The following is a 19017-nucleotide window of genomic DNA, read 5'->3' as shown; positions in this document are numbered from 1 at the left end:
AGTCGTTTATGTAGGGATGGATTCCATAGTAGAGTTTTGGCCTTAGCTTTTGTGACTTTACTCGAGTGATAATAAGATGCGCCTTTAAACTCTCTAACTGGACTGAAAAGCCGTAGCCCTTGGTCTCTGATGATTGCAAAACAGAGACTCTTGTACGTCCATGGAACTCTCCAGTACGGGGCCCCTGGGCAAGGCAGATTCCATGCCAAATATCTTGATTATGATATCAGACGCTGAGGCTGTATTTCCTAAACCTTCGAATCAAAGTACCTAAGACTAGTAAATGAATTCAGTGCACTACTTGGAAGCAAGCCACATTGTGTTACGTCCAGGCTTCTGTCGCCGCGGGCGCTGCGGACGATGCTCCAAACCCAAACGCGCCTCCCTGACACTAACTGTATTGGGAAAGCTTGATCCATCATCACGCCCAACAGCACTCTTTGGAAGTTTTGATCCCTCATCACCAGCCACATGTCAAAGCCATCATTCAGCTTGCGGATTACAAGTGCCTGCAGCTGAAGACCCAACATAATACATAAGCATAATAATAACCACGACCTCAGGATATCGGAACATCATCTTGAACCATTATACATATTGCCTTGAACTCATCAATTGTCTCACTATTCTGATTTTGAGTAAACTCATTATTTGCGATAGCATCACTAGTCGCACAACATGGAAAAACCTATCATCCAAGATCAATACCTGGCAGCGAGGGCCTACTTTCTCTGTGTCATTGGGATTCTTTTCCTCGAGAGCATCGTCCGGCTTCCTGCGCGGTTTCGCAGCTTGACACATCGCGGTAAGCCTTTCTAGCTGTATGAAAGACATGTTACACATATACTGACATCCATGCCCAGGCCGCCCATTCATCAAAGCATCATCATCAGGCCACACACGCTTAGGTGTAGCTCTGCACAAGCTATTGACTCTCCCATCGCCCATCCCCATCCTCACCAACCATCATGCCGCCAATTTCCTAAGATTCGCCGTTCTTCTCGGCCTCAACATCTTATTCGGAGTAAACGACAACGAGTTCACCACCGACTTCAAACTCTACGGGTGGCTCACAATCGCCAACGGCGGCATTGCGCTCCTCCTCGCCGCACGGACAAACCTCTTCTCTATCGTCGCCCAGATCCCATCCCCGGTTCTTCTCGTCTACCACCGCTGGATCGGCGTCGCCACCATGGTCCACGCAAGCATCCACTTCGCCCTGAACACCCAGCACTACATCGCCACTGACCAACTTGCTGACTCGTTCTCCAACTTGCGCATCCAAGTCGGCGCCATGGCATGGGCGTCCCTCGTCCTCATCTCCCTCACCTCGGTCCCCATTATCCGCCGCCGATTCTTCGAGGTCTTTTACTACTCCCACGCCCTCTTCTTCCTCTTCGTTGTCGGCGCCCTCATCCACGCCACCAAAGGTCCTGAATTTCTCCTACCCGGGCTTTTGCTCTGGGGTTGCGATCGCTTCCTCCGATTCTACTACAACTTTCGCTCGATCAACACGACCGCTGTGCAGAATCACCACGGAGACGTCGTCAAGATCAAGTTCGAAGGGATGAAGCCGCGGCATCCGGGCCAAATCACCTGGGTCCAGATCCCAAGCGTATCGTTCCTCAACTGGCACCCCTTCACCATCGCATCTGCACCCCGCGATGATGATGCGACGCTGGCGATCAGAGGGCTGGGCGGGTACACGAGGAAAGTCCAGCGTATCGTCCCGGGTGATGGAGAAACGAGCAGCGAGGACGTGACCACGTGTCAAGCCATGGAACCCAAAATGAGAAAGCTTCGCATACGACTGGATGGACCGTACGGCGTCGGCCGAGTCTGTTGGGGCGAGCAGCCGCTCACAGTCCTCGCTGCCGGCGGCATTGGCATCACTCCCGGCATCAGCATTGCGACTCATCTCATCAAGCGAGCAGCATCTGCCGATGCCTGTGCTCTGCAAGGGAAGTCGTGGCATATTCACATGTTATGGGCCGTCAAAGACGTCGAGAGCATTGAGTGGTTCGGCGACGAGTTGAGAAGTCTTGCTTCGTTGGCTGCCGATCCTGGTGTACCTGCGACTCTGAATATTTCGATTTACGTCACGGGCAGAGGAGCTGTACAGGCGGATGATGGAGAGGACGGGTTCGCAATGGTTGGCCGACCCAGTCAACATGATGTTCCAGGAGAGTTGAGGCAAGGCCGTCCGGATGTGCTGGGATGGTTTGAGGGAGTGAGGAGACTGCACCCCTGTCTGGACGCAACCGTCAATGTTTGTGGTCCCAATCAACTCATCCGGGATGTCAGGATCGCAGCATCCAAGGTCAGCTCTACGAAGAGTACGTTCTACGTTGAAGAGGAAGTGTTCGAGTTCTAGTCGTTGTTGACGGCGTGGCATGTTGGGAGACAGCCCGTTATCGCGGGTTAGTCACGGAATTGAAATAAAGTGCAGCGTTGATCATTCAAGCCAAACTTCGACAGGAATTTTTCATGATCAATTGAGCTTTAACCAAGGTTCTGTCTATCGAGAAAGTCTTTGCCGAGCGCCCATTGCTTAGTTAGGGCAGCTGACGGTGTTGCCGCTAATGGTGCAAGTTTGGCCAAGCTTCTGATGGCAGCTTCCGGAAGTGCACTGTCTGATGTCGTTGCCCTCGGCACAAGCTCCGAGCTGGATGCAGGTTGCGGCCTACGAAAAGCTTTAGTTATTGACCGTGATTCGAATTTGGGCTTGACACTTACGGATGCCGGAACTGCGAGGGCGGCGGCGAAGGCGAAGACGATCTTGAGGAACTGCATCTTGATAGATTTCCTCGTACTGATTAACAAATGGTCGTAGAGTGCACTTATGTTGGAAGGATAGGTCTGAGTGATTATAACCTATCGACTAGCTGTTGCGGGTCTGCCCTCTTTATACTCCATCCTCTTAATGTTCAAGGATGGCAGCATTGGCATTCAAAACCATGCAACCAAGCCCGGCGAATGTTGTCAGGGTGTCTGGCCCTTGGCAGCCTGCACATCTGCCTCAAGTCGTCGATAGCTACCAATAAAACTAATGGTCATTTTCAAACTCTAAACGGCGACATCAGCTACTGCTTTTCCGGCACGACCGAGATTCAGGTTGTCTAAAGAAGGACTTTGATTGAGGTCTGGGCACTCAGCTAAAGTTTGCAAGAAAGCCACGGAACTCGCGGACAAGACCATGACCCGAAGGACCAAGTTTGAGATGGTCTGTCGGCCAAATAGCTGAGCCGCTCAACCTTTTAGTCTCAGAATTCAAGAGCCCCTTCGACTTAGTCGGATATTCGGTCTCGGTTACCGTATCCAGGGACCAGGGCGTTCATCTGAAGCCCACACCATACCGAAATAGACTTTTGTGTCACCAGGCGCCAGTCAGAGAAGGGGGTGATGTTGGAATAAGACACCGGCGGGGTCCCCGCCGAGCGCCTTGTCCGCGCGGGTTCCGGAAATTTTGGTCGGCTCAAACATCCGTGGAGGCCGTGGGAACCCTGGATCCCGTGGAAGGGTCTCCCATGAATCGCGGATCTGCATATCTGGAATCATCTATTCTGAGAATTACACGAGCCATTTGGCACCATGATGCCTCAGTTCGTCTCTATTGAATCAGGTTGTCCTTGGTTGGGTGTCAGGGCTAGACTGAACTATTGTTCGCAAGGGCTTGGGGCTGAAACCACCCGCCTCCATATGTGCCTTTGGCAGGTCTGATGTCTTCTAAAGCTGCAAGCTTCTACATACAACAATTTAACGAGTCATTGCGGCATTGTGCGATACTGAGAAGTAAGCAAAAGTAATCAAAGCGAAACTGCGAGAATTCTCGCGTGGGACGTAATTGAGCATAACAAGAACAACGCAAGAGCCAGAACCATCAAAGAACGAAGATATCCAGGACATCAAAGTGAAATGAAACTTTTCATTACGAGTGAATGAATATTTGGATCCACAGACTCGATAGACGGAGACAATATCAAGACTTGCAATGGATAGTAGCAGAGACTGACGAGAATAGTACCCTATATAAAGTTCATCAACGCGAATTTTCGATCCATCGAAACAACGAAGAAATATCTATCCGAGTCGAAGAGTGATAGAATAGACTCTGTTGCTGCCCGTTAAAAGATGACCACGTATTTCATCGAGCAAGACGACAACCAACAGGCAATTGATTACCTTCAGCGACAAAGTTCATGGCGAAAGCATAGCATCCAATTCGTTCAATGCTGTGTAATTTTACATCCATTCGTGATATCAAATTTCGAGATCGAGAGGCGTTTTATCTAAGCTGCACTACTTCACACGCTGGCGGTCTGCAAACCTAAGTACGCGAATGAGACATTGTCGCGTTAATTGGCCGCTTATCACAGGAGGAGCGGGGGAGGGTACACCACGTCACACACGCATGCAGTCAGCACATCACGCAGGGCGATGATTGCTCGAGAAGAATTTGCCGAATAGGCATCAAAGCTCCAATCCCCCTCACAAAAACAGGTCGATGTTGCATATTTCCCTCACCGGACTCCGGTCAACAACATAAAACAGAGACACCTGCGCCACAGCGCTTTTTCTTAGGAAATCTCGTCATCTGGAGCCGGCCAGAATCTTTGTCTACTATGGAGCCTGCTGAAGTCGTTGACAGCCTTCGTGGCTTGGTGGCCGTCGCCGACAATGCATTCCGAAGCACATACGATTTTGCGAAGGACAAGATTGACCCGTTTATGGACATCAAGAGGCGAGACGAAATCCGCCGCGTTGCAACCGAGATCCAAGATCTGGCTGGATTGCTGCATCGACTCACTTTGGTGGCTTCCACCTTTGACGAAGATTACAATCAGGTCCTTGATGATGTTTATGGCCTCCGCTCACCGAAACTACCGCAACAGCTATTCACTTGCCGACAGACACTGATAAAGCTCGAGGCGAGCTTGAGTCGTAGGAAGCTTACCTACGATGTCGTAAAACAGGAAGAAGATCTCAAATCACGAGCAAAGCTGAGATGGCCCTTCACGACAGCATGGACCGTTGACTTGGTACAAGAAATTGGTCAACACAAAGAGGCTGTTACTAGAGCTCTCCCCTCCAACTCCATGAACGAACTGCTGCAAAGCTTTTCTAAAGGGAAAGATCGACATTCTCCAAATCGCAGAGAAGTCATCAGAAGATTCGTGATGGGCCGCTGCAGGTACTCAAAGGAGAACTCCACCGTGACGTCGTTCTTCGCAAGGGTTGACCATCTTGAAGTCCTTACGCGGACTGTCAGCAAACGAACCAACTGGACAGAGTATGAGATGCTGGAACATGAACCCATCCGACGCTGGATAGACCACGGTAATTACAACGACAAAAGCTCCCACCTTTGGATCACAGGCGGCCCTGGAGCCGGTAAGACGACCTTTGCCGCCACGCTCATCGAAACCGCGATGCATATACACTATTCTGATCAAGCCACCGCGGTAATCTTTGCCTTCTGTCGATTCTCAGACCCCCGATCCTACGAATGCTTTTTTTCCCTCAGCACTCTTCTTGCCCAGATTGCCGTACAGCACCCATCGGCAATGACTACACTCGGGAAATACTACTCCGAGTTGCGAACTCGAAGACTAGTCGAAATCCCGACTATAGAAAGAATGAAGGCAGTATTCTTCGCTATGACGAAAGTATTTCGGCAGATTCTATGTGTCGTTGATGGAGTGGATGAGTGCCCTGACGAGGGCGATGCCGTCACGCAATTGATGGCTTCATTAGCTTCAGGATCTGGCAACTTCAGATTAGCCATGGTCTCGCGCTATCGGCAAAGAATAGAGACCACTCTCAAAGGTAGCTTTGGCGAAGCGCTTTGTTGCAAGGAATTTGAGCCCGACAGAAACCAGCTGGAAATGTTCGCCGCCACCGAGATTGAGAAGATGGCCATGGGGGCGAATTCAGTCTTCCATAACTTGCAACTGAAAGACAATGTCATTCAGAGCTTCGGTCGTGTTAACAACCCAAGGTAGGAGATGTAACCTTAAGCTGTCGGAGAGTGTAAACTGACCAAACAGAAGCTTCCGGTTTGCATCTTGCTCCATCGAGTATATCGCACGATACGCCACGACGCAAAATTTGCACGAGATGTCGGAGACACTTCCGCAAAATCTGGAAGGGATATACAAGCTGACCCTCCAGCGCTTCAACGAACAACCGGCTTCAACCAAAGCTCTGATTCAATCTGCTCTTCAGTTGACCGCGTTCTCGGACCCTCCACTCACGAGCCATGAGCTTTGCCAGGCGTTATCGGTGGCAGGCATACCCGGGCTGGATGCCGATGAGTTGCAATACCCTGAAGTCGATGAAAATGAGATCACGGATTCATGTGGCATATTCCTGACTAAGGCAACCCACGGAGAAGAATTGGGGCTAGCACACCATACGATCAAAGAGTTTCTGGAACAAATCGACCCGACTGACTCGGAATTCGCGGGATACCATCTGTCGAAATCTCGAACTCGGCGCCTCCTTGGTATATGTGCGCTTCGCTTCTTGTGTCTCAATCACTTCGCACGGCTTCCCAAAAGATTGAACTCTGAAAACAGCTTCATGTGCAACAGGCGGAGGCGACTACCATTTTATCGATATGCGGCTTTGGTTTGGCCCCGACTAGCAGACGAGCTTTGGGACGACGAGGAGTTCAGACAACAAGCTATGGAACTTTGCAACCCCGCGCAAACCTCGAACTTCAAAGCATGGTCCTTAGAAGTCTGCCACTTCTACCGCCTTGGAGGCTCCTGGAATGGCTGGGTCAACGATCGGTTCGAAGACAAGCCTTGGAGTGTGGGTACTCACTATGGGCGCAACAGGTGGTATAGCAGCAGTGATTCCTTGTGCTCTGAATCCACGGAAGCATGTACAGGACCGTCCGGGTCCCATTGGGGCACATCAAAATCCCCGGCATCATCAGAATCCCCGGGTTCAGAGCTCTCGAGACCAGAGGGACCCACAATACCAGAGGAGCTCTCGAGCTCAGAGGAATCCTCGGGATCAGAGGAAATTTTCGAAGCCGGTAGATTAAGATCTTGGCTCTGGAGACAGAAGGAACACACAGACTGGAAATGGCAAGAAGGTCAAACGAGACGTTTGGCTCATTTTATTCGACGCGGCGACTTCACACCGCTACATATGGCCTGTCTTTTAGGGTTGAACCGTCTTTGCGATTCTCTGCTCGCAGATCAGCCTGATGTAAACCAAATGAGTCGGATAGGCTCACCATTGCAATGCGCTCTTGGAGGCTCGTTCCTCATTGCGTGCCACGATCTATCTACCAGGAAGACGAACAGAACATGGAATAGGATATGTGCAGCGGAGAAGCCTTCGATAGAGCTTTTGCAGACTTTGATCGAAGCTGGAGCTGATTGCACAAGACCTCTTCCAGCCCAGTATTCGTGGAACTCCATGGGCGCTCTGGGGCTGAAGTCATCTGAGTGGGCAGGAGACTGTCGAATCTTTGCCGAAATTGTCAAAGGTGGTGCTCAAATGCACGACGACGCCATCTGCACATTTCGACTAAGGTGCCGGGAGTGGACCAAGTACAAAAAACAGCAAGCAAGATTAGATGTCGCTGCCATCCTGGAGATTCTTGAAGACATGGTTTTGCGGGGAGAGGCAGAAGCTTCAGCATATCTCACAGCATTCCGAAGTGTTTTCATAGATATGCACGACATCGATGTACCGCTGCCTGCTCTTGAGGCCGTGACGGATGACATGCTTGTCAATAGGATGAAAAAGGCGATTGAAAGTGACTCCCTGAGCACCTTGAAGGAAACCGGCCAAACAATACGAGGTCAACTGGTCCTTCAGGGTGACATGCTGGATGGCCTGCTTGACCACGCGGTGACAAATCTTGCCGCCAGCTGCTTAAGCTTTCTGCTCGATCGTCTGTCTGGGTCCGAAAATGAGAATGTCAAACTGGGAAGATTGCTGCTCAGATGTACGGGGAATCAGTTCGAGGACGTCCTGGTGAGCCTTCTGAAACATGGGTCCAAGGCAACAACCACCGATCAAAAGGGTCGCAACATTTGGCACCTATCGACCGTCGGGCGTATGTCTGGAAGAATCCTTCAGGTGCTGATGTCGACGCATGTCGGAAAGGAAGATCGCGAAATAGCGTTGCATGCGCTTGATAACATCGATGGGCGGACGCCACTGGCCAGCGCCCTCTTTATGGGTCATCCGGACTATCATGGGGCCAACATCATCCTTAAACACTGTCGATCGAGTAAAGACATGTTACAGAGCGCTCGCCCCTCGGTAAATGCCATCATTGCAGGTATCGATTCACCCCAAACCCTACAACAACTTCATAACCGCGGCGTTCTACCCGTTCCAGAAGATGAGACGCCTCTGCATCTTCTACAGCAGAATGTGCGTATAGACGTCGTGAAGCAGCTTCTGGCTATCTATTCGTACCAAGATTCTTTGAAGTGGAAGAGCCCTGTCAGCTGTTACCTAGCCTCAAGCTCATTTTCTACCTACAAAGAGGACGTTCTCAGACTTCTAATTTCCACAGAGCTACTTCTATCATTAGGCTCACACCAGCGGAGCATATGGTCGATGGTTATTGACCATCTGTTGGAAGTCTTATCTCAGCCTCCGCCGTCAGGAGTTCAATGGGCGTCGGATTTAGTCGATATACTAGTCGACACGGGTTGCTTGGCAAACCACGAGACAGTGTCTGGGATCTCTGCTCTCAGGGAATTGCAAACCCTCGTCGGTTCCCACCTCCCCGAAAGCCCAAAAATCAAAACCAAACTTGTCATGATATTGGAAAATATCTTCAGCTCTGTGATCGACGCCACGACAGACTACTCAGATCTGAAGGGAACGAGTCTAGGACTACAGCTTCTGCACTGGGCTGTCGTTCACGACTCTGTTTACCTTGTGGACCGTCTCCTCTCACTCGGTGTGGACGTCCATGCCAGAAGTGGTTCCAGGGGAGAGTCTCCGAATGCACTTGAGCTCATCTCCGCTCAGGGAAACAACCAATCCTCCGTCAGGATACTGACAAAAATACTTCAGAAATCAGACAAAGCTCGAATCAACAGTCTCCACCGTTGCGAGAGAGGGGATGAGCTCGCTGGTTTGCTGCATCTCCACGGATGCGCCAAACCTAGACTATCCTCTCCACGAACGCCATTATTCGAATTTTGTTTGCCTACTAAATGGGGTCGTGTTCAGCCAAAACATCTTGGGGGCACCGTTAATCTGCTTGAAACTGGTGGCTTTGCTCGTTTTCGAAGGCCGAGCCTTGCGCGAGTCACACTTCTGCAATCGCTGCTAGATGAAGGATGTAATCCAAACACCTTAAGTCAGCCAAGCAACAGGTCGCCACTGCTCATCCATATCATGGCTGGAAACCTTGATGGCGCAAGGATTCTCCTCAGAAGGGGAGGCGCACCAAGTCTGAGTATCAGCGACGCTTTCGGGTGGACTCCAGCCGCATGGGCTTGCGCCTACGGATGGACCTTTCTCTTAGAAGAAATGATTACCGTCGCCGGCGATCAACGACTTTGGGACTTCGAAGTGACCATGTGTCTCAAGGAATTCCGCATCATGGGCGTCAATTACAAACAGGTGAAAGCCTTACATATTGCGACAATAGGGTCGGCGGAGACGGTAGCATATCTGCTCGATCAAGGATACGCGACTGATCTTGACATCACTACATCAAATGGGACGACTGCGCTACATATAGCCGCAATTCTTGGGCAGCATGATTCGATCAGCCTCCTCATATCCCGGGGTGCAAATATCGATGCTCAGGATCAGGGAGGCTTTACGCCTCTCCACGCGTCTATATATCATAGCAACGACTCAACGACAGCATTGTTGCTGAAAATGGGCGCAAAGCACCTGAAGAGTAAGAATGGAAAGACCCCGTTAGACATTGCCATTCATCGAAATACCAAAGCCATCATGCAAATGGTGCAAGACTCCGTCCTAGCTGCAGCAGCTACTGGGAAAGATGTGGCCTCTCAAGAGAAGCAAATGAAGGCCACAGTATTCGCAGGCTCTATGCAGTATGCAATCGACAGAGATGATGAAGAAGATGTGGTAAAGCTTCTAGATGCGGAATGCTCGCCAAACATCATCATGAGTTCTTGTCGAACCTGCTCCCCTCTTCTCTATGCCTTAGGCAAAAACGACGTCCCTGAAGGCTGTGTTTCAGTTCTCATCAGTAGAGGGGCAAGCTTTAAGGGAATGACATGTCGTCGTCACGGCAATAGTAAACGGTACAACGCGGTTACTTGGCAAGGTTGGCAAAGGGGCTCAAAGATTGAAGATGGCAGTGGCAGTTCATCATCTGATTCTTTGTCCTCCCCATCTGAGGGCAGCAGTTCAGATGATCAAGCGTGGCCTATTCGTGGTTCCACAACACTCGATTTCTTTATGGATGGCGGGAGACCCGAAAAGACCCTCCTTACCTATTTGGAAGCTATTCCCCTAACAGAACTCGTCTGGCTCGTCAATAATTCGGCCACAGCACATCGGGCCATTAAACGAAAGTCTAACGATTCTTTGGCGGCCTTACTTTCGCATTTGAAGCGAGTTGAGTCTTCTCTTGGTCGCAATTTAGCAAAGGAGGTAGCCACACAGCCGGAAGGCGAGAGCGGCAACACCCCCTTACACCTAGCGGCATTCAAGAAGAATGTGGTCGCGGCGAAGCTTCTTATCGCGCATGGAGCGGACCCAGACGCCGCAAATTCATCGGGCATGACCCCTTTGCACCTGGCGGCGGATCGTGAAGGTGCCGCGATGGTGGAAGCTTTACTCAACCAAGGTGCTTCGATCGAAGTTAGAGACGGCCGAGGTCGCACAGCGCTCCAGGCAGCTGTCCTCAAAGACAACATCCACGCGATAGAAGCACTGCTAGCCAGAGGGACGCGGATTGAGGTCAATGACGGAGGCAATAGGTTCATATACCTGGACAAAATCAAGCCATTCCGTATGCTGCTGGCGGCAGGCATGAGTATCAATCAGCCAGGGGCCTTAGGCCTCCCTGTTTGGTCGTCTGCCCTGCTCAAGGTCGAGGTAGCGACATTTCTTCTCAACTCGGATTTCGCTCGAGACATTGCTGTTGACCCTCAAACGATGGTACTCTGGCCTTCCTGGTGGCAGGCACAGGTTTTCGAAAAAGAATCCAGTCGGCGATGCCTCCCACTATTTTACCGGCGCCTGGGTCCTACCTTCTTGCGAAGGCTGGGCCAGTTTGAAGACACAACGAGTGAGAGCCGAAACTTCAGCCTCCTTTGTTTTGCGGCACAGCATGGCCGTGTTGATGAAGTTAGAAATCTGTTGAAAATGGGACTGGATGTGGAGTGTGAAGGGTCAGCTGCAGGAACAGCATTGATGGCTGCTGCACATGAAGGTCGAGCGGATGTGGTGAAGATACTGGTCTTTCACGGTGCGAGAATACATTACAAGCGGGCAGAATTCTGGGTGAGCGCATTGGATTCAGCCAAGTGCTTCCCGAAAATCGTTGAGTGGCTGCTTGTTGGTAGGTTTATTGAGCAAGGAAAGCTTCAGATGCCGGCAGAGACCTCAAGCGATTTCACAGCCGGAACTCGACCTTGGAGTGGTGTGCGCCAGGGTGTCTTCTTGTTGGAAGGGAAGTTCCAAAGAAACAGGAATCAGTCAAGCATCAAGTGGCTGCAAAGCTTACAGAGGGTCAAAAGAATGATGCGAGGAACGGTGGCAGTCTCCGAACTGTGGATACCGGCGTTGGGCTGAGTAACGGTGATGAACCTACTAGTTATTCACACTCGGTATCTCCCTTCGTCTCAAATGATTTTTGACCAAGAGAATATGAATACGATTGAATAAGCCGAATGCAGAGTACCACCCGCTCTGGAACATGCCCAGATATGCTCATACTGATGTTTGCGGGACCGTGGCGCCCGCTAATTCCACGCCTGAGACATCATCTTGACCTCCGTGGCGGGCTGAGCCGGGCGGCTGCAGGTGAGCGGCTGGATTGCATAAGTGGCATATTGCCTCATTCCTGCAAAACAGATTTACCCCAAAGCGGTGCAGTCGCGTCTGGTGTCGATGGCGCCACGACAACCTCATCTCAGGTGAACATCAACCCCCGGACGTCTCCCAGCTTCTAGCTCGCAGCTTTCACACTTAGACGTGGTAATATCTCCCGTAATGAATACCGACGGATGCGCCATCGACGGCAATGGAGATTTATACGGCCTTGGCGTGCGCATCGGCGTCTACTGCCAATGGGTCTCGTCCTGGATCCGCATGCTGGTGGACGAGGAGAGCATCGAGGATGTCCACGGGGTCAACGCCATATTCGTCTTTGCAGTCATCATCGCCACGATCTTGGCGCAGGTCCATCGCGATGTGAAACCGATAGAGTTGTACATCATGCTGCAAATCTCTCTTGGTTTCTTCATCACGGTGCTCAGCACGATAGGAGTCCGGAATCACTTCTTGCGACCGAAACGAGTCAAGCTTATCTGGCATCACTACCAAAAGGTCGTCGAGAAGCGCAGGCAAAATGCGGAAATGGGGGAGAAGATTTGGAGTCGCCATCGGTTCAAGCAAATCTTCAAAGAAGAGCGAGAGAGGAATAATGTTGTCAAGGCGTTCTACCAGTCCTTATTTAGGATGGGCCGCGAATACCTCGAAGATGCCGCTGCGAAACAGTATCTTTCCAACCCGACTTTCGAGGTCCCTATCGAGTACCTGACTCCATTCAAACCTCGTAACATTTCATGGGTTGGAGTTGTATGGAGGACGGCCATTCTCGGTGTCGTGGCGGGCTTCAACGTTTATTTCTGGTTCTACATCGCAAACCAACCGAATGCTGATGACGGTTGCGGAGCCCCGTTTCTTTTTCTCTTTTCGATGCAACGTATCAACAAGCCTGTGTTGGTTCTTTCGCAAGTTGTCGCTATCATAGTTGTCATTGTGGTTTTGCCTTTATGTCTCTTCCTAGTATCGGCGGCGGCTTTCCTAGTCACTCTTCTAAGCTTCTGTGCCCTACGCGACGTGGTTTACTTGGTCATTCCGAGGTCGACCAGAGTTACCAAAAGTCTCCGATCAAGACTCCTCCCGTTTTTGGAGCGAGTGGAATATTACTTGAGGGTTGGGGAGTTCATTCTTAAACGGACACCGAGCTTTAGAGTGTTTGTGTCTGTTATTTGGCTCTTCATCCTGTCTGTCCAGCTTCTGTCATTCTTCACGAAACTGTCGGATCCCCATAGTGTGAGCATTCACGATTCTGTCAGGGCTGCCATTTCGCTTTTCACGCCGAAGCAGTATGATGATCGTGGCGAAACCGACTCTGCAGTCTTGGCCGAGTGCGAGACCCATGGGGAACACCAACTTGGGTGAGTCTTATTGACCCCTGCAAGAAGTGATAATTACTGACGTTGACATTAAGCAACTCCGTTTGCTTTTATCTAAGCGTCACGTGGAATGTCCTAGTGTTCCTAAGCATTTTATGGTTCATCCTGTCCATCGAACTTACGTTGGGGTGGAACCATGTCCAAGACATCAACGAGATTAAGACAACAGGTCAACTGATTCCCTTCATCATTGGATGCGTCAGTACCTGCCAAGTATTGAAGCAGGTCGCGCTGATCGGGCTGCGAAAGGTGGGTGACATTGGGAGCTGCTCCCCACACTCTCTGCTGATGAAGTGCAATAGATGTTCCCGGATTGGGCAAGTTACGAGCTCGAGGCTGCATACACTGCAAGGGGCGGCATCAAGTTCCACATCAACCATAGTCCACGTGATGACGAGGGGATTTCAACGAGCTCAGAGACGCGGATGGCCACGGGCATCGCCTTCAGGGATGTTGGGTATGTTGAGTCGGGTCAGAAGCCGTGATGATGGATGGAGCTGTGTGGGAACGATACGTCCATAGTCCGAGATAGTTACAAGGGGTTCATCCTTCAGAAGTGCGGAACGTCGCCTTTGATGACCGTGACGGGTAGACGAGCAGCGAAGCATTCCAACTCGGTGACGGAGATGACCCCGTTCCAGACCGTTGGAGATCCGCACGTTACGACGCAGAAAGCAAACATTGAACACGGTGTGACACGAACACACGCAGGCCAGGCTCAGAGTGCCCACGTTGCCGCGTGGGGAGGGAGGTGAAGTTCCATGATGATCAAGGCGTTGAGGCGGCCGACCCGACGCAGTGGTTCAACTGCGGTGTCACGTTGGAACTGTGCGGGCTTTGAGATTTGGCGGGCGTTCCGTCTAGAAATTCGATAATCCTCCCCACGTGCAAAGGCCGAGCGTAACAAAAGTACTGGACGCAAGCTTCAATATTTATTGCAGAGCAAACATTGGCATCCACTGCAAGAAGCAAACATTGGGTTCCAACATGCATTTGGGAACCAAGCTGTTGGTACCGGGGATGCAAACCATGACGTCCCGATGTCTTACCAACACCGCCAGTTTCACAGAGCGCAACACCGAGGACGTGGTTTGGATTTTGTTGCTAGAAAAGCCTCGAGTTCTTTTCGCGGCTCTTTCTTGATATCGATGTTTTTGTCATGGCAGTGTTTTGGGGGGATTCTAGAAGAATGTGTTGGTTCAGATCGCTATTTCCGGGCTGCAGTGACGCTGTTGGACGGTGGAAGAGGGGAACGGACGGGGGTTAGGACTCAGGGACCAGGGTTCAACAAAGAACAATGTGGTCGGTGGCTGCGGCACAGCCACCCCTGAACTCCCCGAAGGCCAGCGTCGAGGCCATTTCGAGTCTACGGCCAACAAGTGGGAGGTGGGAGGACGCGGGAGGGGAGGCAAGGAGACATGGAAGAGGGAGGGGAGATGCCGGAGTACGTACCCGCTCACCGCAAGGAACCAGCAGGCGATGTGACAGTGTCTGCGAGTTAATTCCCCTTCAGCTTAGCTCAAGAACAGCGAGAGAAAAGACTTTCAGCAGCAGCTAGCACCAACACACCAACACGCACACACACACACCAACAGCAGCGGCTGGTCTCACACTCACTCTCTCTTCCCTCTCTTTCTCTCTCATCTCAAGACAAGAAGTGTCAGGGGCTTAGTCAGTGCTTGGAGTGAACAATGTTTGCTTGTGTTCGCCCCACCCGCACGCCGTCTCAATTTCAACATCCAGCCGCCCGCTGCTGATGCTGCTGCTGCATCTCCTCACCCCCCATTTTATTCTTGTTGGAGAACCGGAAAAGCAAGGTACAGGACCAAGTGGAAAAAAATTCCCAAGAGACACGTCGAAACTGTAACTGTGTGTCCCCGTGTTGCACAAATACCGTCTCACCCCGAACTTTCCACACGGAGAAGAAGAAATCTCACACGGCTCGGACGCTTGCATCTTTCAAGACACACTGTACATAGCCGCGCCGCACTGCACCGCACCGCAGGACGTTGGAACTGGGACCCTCCATCGCCTGTGGATCTGCACATCATCGACAAGGGAGGGAAGAAGCACTGGCAGAGACAGACGGAGAAAACAGCAGCCAGCCAGCCAGCATCGCACACCGAGGAGAGGGAGGACTCGGCCCGCTGCTGACCCCCCTTCTTTTGGTTTCCCCCCCTTCACTCACCGAACACGCACCGCCAATTTGAAGCCGAATGGGAGTCCCGTGACCCGGTTGGGACGCGCCCCCCTCCGCCCTCGAATCTCGGCCGGGAAGAGAGTTGAGAGTTGAGAGTTGAGAGAGAGACCCCTCTGAGAGTGTGAGGGATCATGAGCGAAGACAATCACCCTCACGTCAACGGAGACGGCAGACGGCACAGCGAGCCCAATTTCAAGCGTCGGCGCGTCACCAAGGCCTGCGACTTCTGCCACCGCAGAGGGCGCAAGTGCAAGCCGGTCACCGAGGGGAGCGGGGTCACGCCCGTCACCGGGCCCGACGGCCAACCCTCATGTCTGACCTGCATCGAGCACAGCGCGCAGTGCACATGGAACCGTGTCGCGGCAAAGAGAGGCGTCAAGTCCAAGACATCGCCCGCGTCTATCAAGCAGCCTCATCAGCAAGGCGAGGGCGGCGGCTCGGACAGGTGCTTTTACGATGAGAGCCGCCATGGCAGCAGAAACCTTGTTCACCGTCTCATATGCATCTTCTTCGACACGGTGTACCCAGTGTTTGTGTTCCCCCGCCTCAAAGTCAACTTCCAATCATTCCCGATTGGGGGTTCACGAGAACGAAGAGCCGAGCGAATTTGCTGACATTGTTCCACAAGGTTTCCCTTTTACGATGAGGCGAGTATCATGAGAGAATGGGACAACACGAGCATGTCGTCCAACCGTGCCGCCTTCGCCCGTCTGATGGCCATCTGCGCGCTGAGCGCCTCGCATGTGCGCGACGGCGCGCTGTTCAACCCGGACATTCCCGAGATGATTCGCGATGAGCACCAGCAGGCCTACCTCGACGACGGGCGGAAAGCCATTCCCGACGACAACCGGGACATTCCCAAGCACGAGATCTTTCAGTACCTCCAGGTCGTCGGCACGCTGTCGCTGGCGGCGATCCAGATCAAGGACGACGTGCTCTTTGAACAGTACCTCGGGCGCTACCACAGCATCGTCGCGCAGGCGCAGTTCCAGTTCGAGAGCAACTGGGGTGAGCTGCCCAGGAACGAGGTGTACGTGCGGCGGCAGTTCTTCTGGTCCATGTACCGCCTCGAGGTTCACTCTGCGCTGATCCAAGGGCACGTCATCCGGTGTCCGGAGTTGCAATGCGGCGTGGCGTACCCGGTGCACGTCGGCCTCTCCGGCGTCCTGGATCCCACGGGTGCAACAGTCGGCCAAACAAGAGGTCACTCGAAGCCCGAGATCTTCTTCCCGGGGAGTTGGCTCACCGGCTGGAACTACATCACCGACCTGTATCGCATGCTGGAGCACGTCATTGTGCGCATGCGTAAGCAGCGTGTGCAGGCGGTGCATACGGACCGGCATGATAATGACATGGATATACTGCTCCCGTCGATCCAGGAGATGCTGGACAACGTGTTGAACAGGAAACTGCAGCTGCCGCTGTATGCTTCTCAAGCGTTCCCGTCATCGAATAATCGCGAGGAGAACCTGTGCGGATTCCAGGTTGCTAATATTGCATGTACATATCAAGTGAGTTGTCAATCTTCCGGCGGTATGCATCCTGTTCTAACACTTGTAGCTCACTCGCATGGCACATTTCGCCTGCTTGAATCAATTCGACGACGCTTGCAATGCGGCGATTGACTTGATCGATGAGATTACCAAAGTACCGCCCGAGTATCTTAGAGCGATAGGACATCCCATGGTACGCTCCATCACCCCAGCACCCCACAGCCTTATGTATGAGAGATCCTAACATCACGCAAGCTCCAAGAGCTGGTTGGCGTCGGCCACTTGCTCAGCAGCTTCATCGGGCGCCACCTCACCACACATCAATACTTCAGACTACGAGACGTCATGTACGTAATGATGAACCCTCCCACCGGCTTCTCGCCATGAAACTGACTCTCTCAAGGCGGCACATGGCGCAATTCCTACAGAAATTGGGCTCCTGCCTCCCCAACGCGCCCCAAATATCGGGCAAGCTGTTGGCGTACATCACCAAGATTGACGACGAGATCAAACGGCGAGCCGAGCAGCAGCCGCCGCAGCCGCAGATGCCGGTTGCGACGGCGATTCCCATCACAGAGATGCCGAGTAGTACCGGGCAGCCACAGCAGATTGTGGAGGTGATGCCAGCCAGCACCATGGACCAATATCAGATGCAGAGCGTTCCCTTGTACAACTTTCCCATGAACTTTATGAACAATGTGTTTACGACGGCGTTTAACGATCAACCGGACATTGACTGGAATTATGCTGTCGAGAACTGGACATCATGATAGGAAGGGAGTGGAGGCCATTTGGGACGGACACAGTGTTACGGGGAGTTGACACGACGTGTGGGTTTATATACTCTTTCCATCTTCTTAATAGACGAAATCTGGATTACCAGTGCTAGTAAACATGCTCCAAGTTGCCAACCAATTCCTTGCTTTGCACCGCGCAGTTTCTCTTTGCGTCGTTCGTCCATGTTGTGTCTTCTGATCGCGCCCTTTTCTGGGCTAGCCTAGTCAGAATATTGATGCCGGATCGAACGCCGTCGATTGTCGCTGCGCTCTGTGGAAGCGCCTTTTGAATGCCGTCCTCCAACGCAGCCATGCCCGCGCACCCGAGGATGATGCTAGTCGCGCCATTGTCGATCAGCCGCCTCGCGAAGCTCGCTATGCGCTCGACGACAACGCCACGCTCCAAGCTCTCCAGCTCCAGGACTCCCAAGCCCGTGGCAAGCACACCTGCCGACGTGCCTTCATACCCAAGATCGGCCACAGATTTTGTCAGGATTGGTTCCCAAGCTTGCGCCGTCGTGACGATTCCAAGCTTCCCACCATCTTGGGTCCCTTCCTGCAGCGCAGCTTGGAATATTCCAGTGACGGGGATGGTCAAGATCTCCTGGAGGGCGTAGACGAGCGGGTGATCTGAGAAGCAACACACGAGAACTGCGTCAACTGGTTTTGAGTTGATGTAGTCTATCGCCCTAGGCAGGACGGCCTTTGTCGACTGCAGCGCCTGTTCATGGTTCTCGATGCACGGCGGACACTCGACGAGGTCTCGGCCATCGATGAAGGTGATTTCGACGTCGGGTCTTGATGGATGCAGCCGCGTCAAGTCATCTGTCATACCCGTCGTCGATATCGGGATGATGCAGAGAAGCCTCGTAGCTGAGTGCAGTCGCTCCATCGTCTTCAAGAGGGCGGTCGGTCGCGGTCTTTTGACTTCGGGCGAGAGGGCAATTCAGCAGCTCTTTATCCAACAAACAGCACCACAGACCTCCTTTTTGAATTATGAATCTGTTTCTGAAAAGGTCGTGAGGGGTTATTGAATAGAGACGACATCATTCAACCCGACCGCCCCCGTTTTCAGCGGGGAGAGGTCTTTGGAATTGTTCCCGCCGGCCATGTGCTATTTAACCGCTTACCCGCCCGCCGCGTGTCGA

General features: G+C 52.2%; 5 protein-coding genes across 5 annotated transcripts; 4 read left to right on the top strand and 1 right to left on the bottom strand.

The window, feature by feature from the left end:
- Positions 1 to 678: 678 nt before the first annotated feature.
- On the top strand, positions 679 to 2374 carry NOX3 (NADPH oxidase 3; the record flags this gene model as incomplete). Its single annotated transcript, XM_032024870.1, has 2 exons — positions 679 to 805; positions 864 to 2374. The coding sequence occupies 2 exons, from the start codon at positions 679 to 681 to the stop codon at positions 2372 to 2374; spliced, it is 1638 nt and encodes a 545-aa protein (XP_031878511.1).
- Positions 2375 to 4622: 2248 nt separating this feature from the next.
- On the top strand, positions 4623 to 6646 carry CGGC5_v014070 (Vegetative incompatibility protein HET-E-1; the record flags this gene model as incomplete). Its single annotated transcript, XM_032024868.1, has 3 exons — positions 4623 to 5998; positions 6051 to 6505; positions 6594 to 6646. 3 exons carry the CDS (start codon positions 4623 to 4625, stop codon positions 6644 to 6646), a joined length of 1884 nt encoding a protein of 627 aa, XP_031878527.1.
- Positions 6647 to 12189: 5543 nt separating this feature from the next.
- On the top strand, positions 12190 to 13885 carry CGGC5_v014069 (uncharacterized protein; the record flags this gene model as incomplete). Its single annotated transcript, XM_032024867.1, has 3 exons — positions 12190 to 13382; positions 13436 to 13649; positions 13703 to 13885. 3 exons carry the CDS (start codon positions 12190 to 12192, stop codon positions 13883 to 13885), a joined length of 1590 nt encoding a protein of 529 aa, XP_031878524.1.
- Positions 13886 to 15731: 1846 nt separating this feature from the next.
- Positions 15732 to 17863, top strand: CGGC5_v014068 (uncharacterized protein; the record flags this gene model as incomplete). The annotated part of the gene is made up of 5 exons (XM_032024866.1): positions 15732 to 16129; positions 16229 to 17111; positions 17161 to 17286; positions 17349 to 17440; positions 17497 to 17863. The coding sequence occupies 5 exons, from the start codon at positions 15732 to 15734 to the stop codon at positions 17861 to 17863; spliced, it is 1866 nt and encodes a 621-aa protein (XP_031878525.1).
- Positions 17864 to 17978: 115 nt separating this feature from the next.
- Positions 17979 to 18761, bottom strand: CGGC5_v014067 (Uncharacterized protein; the record flags this gene model as incomplete). The annotated part of the gene is made up of 1 exon (XM_032024865.1): positions 17979 to 18761. The coding sequence occupies one exon, from the start codon at positions 18759 to 18761 to the stop codon at positions 17979 to 17981; it is 783 nt and encodes a 260-aa protein (XP_031878510.1).
- Between the last annotated feature and the right edge of the window lie 256 nt (positions 18762 to 19017).

Source organism: Colletotrichum fructicola (assembly GCF_000319635.2).
Source record: "Colletotrichum fructicola Nara gc5 chromosome Unknown KSG_Nara_v1_contig08, whole genome shotgun sequence".
NCBI classification, from domain to species: domain Eukaryota; kingdom Fungi; phylum Ascomycota; class Sordariomycetes; order Glomerellales; family Glomerellaceae; genus Colletotrichum; species Colletotrichum fructicola.
Note: the sequence above shows the minus strand (reverse complement) of the source record. Positions and strands in the feature narration are given on the sequence as shown.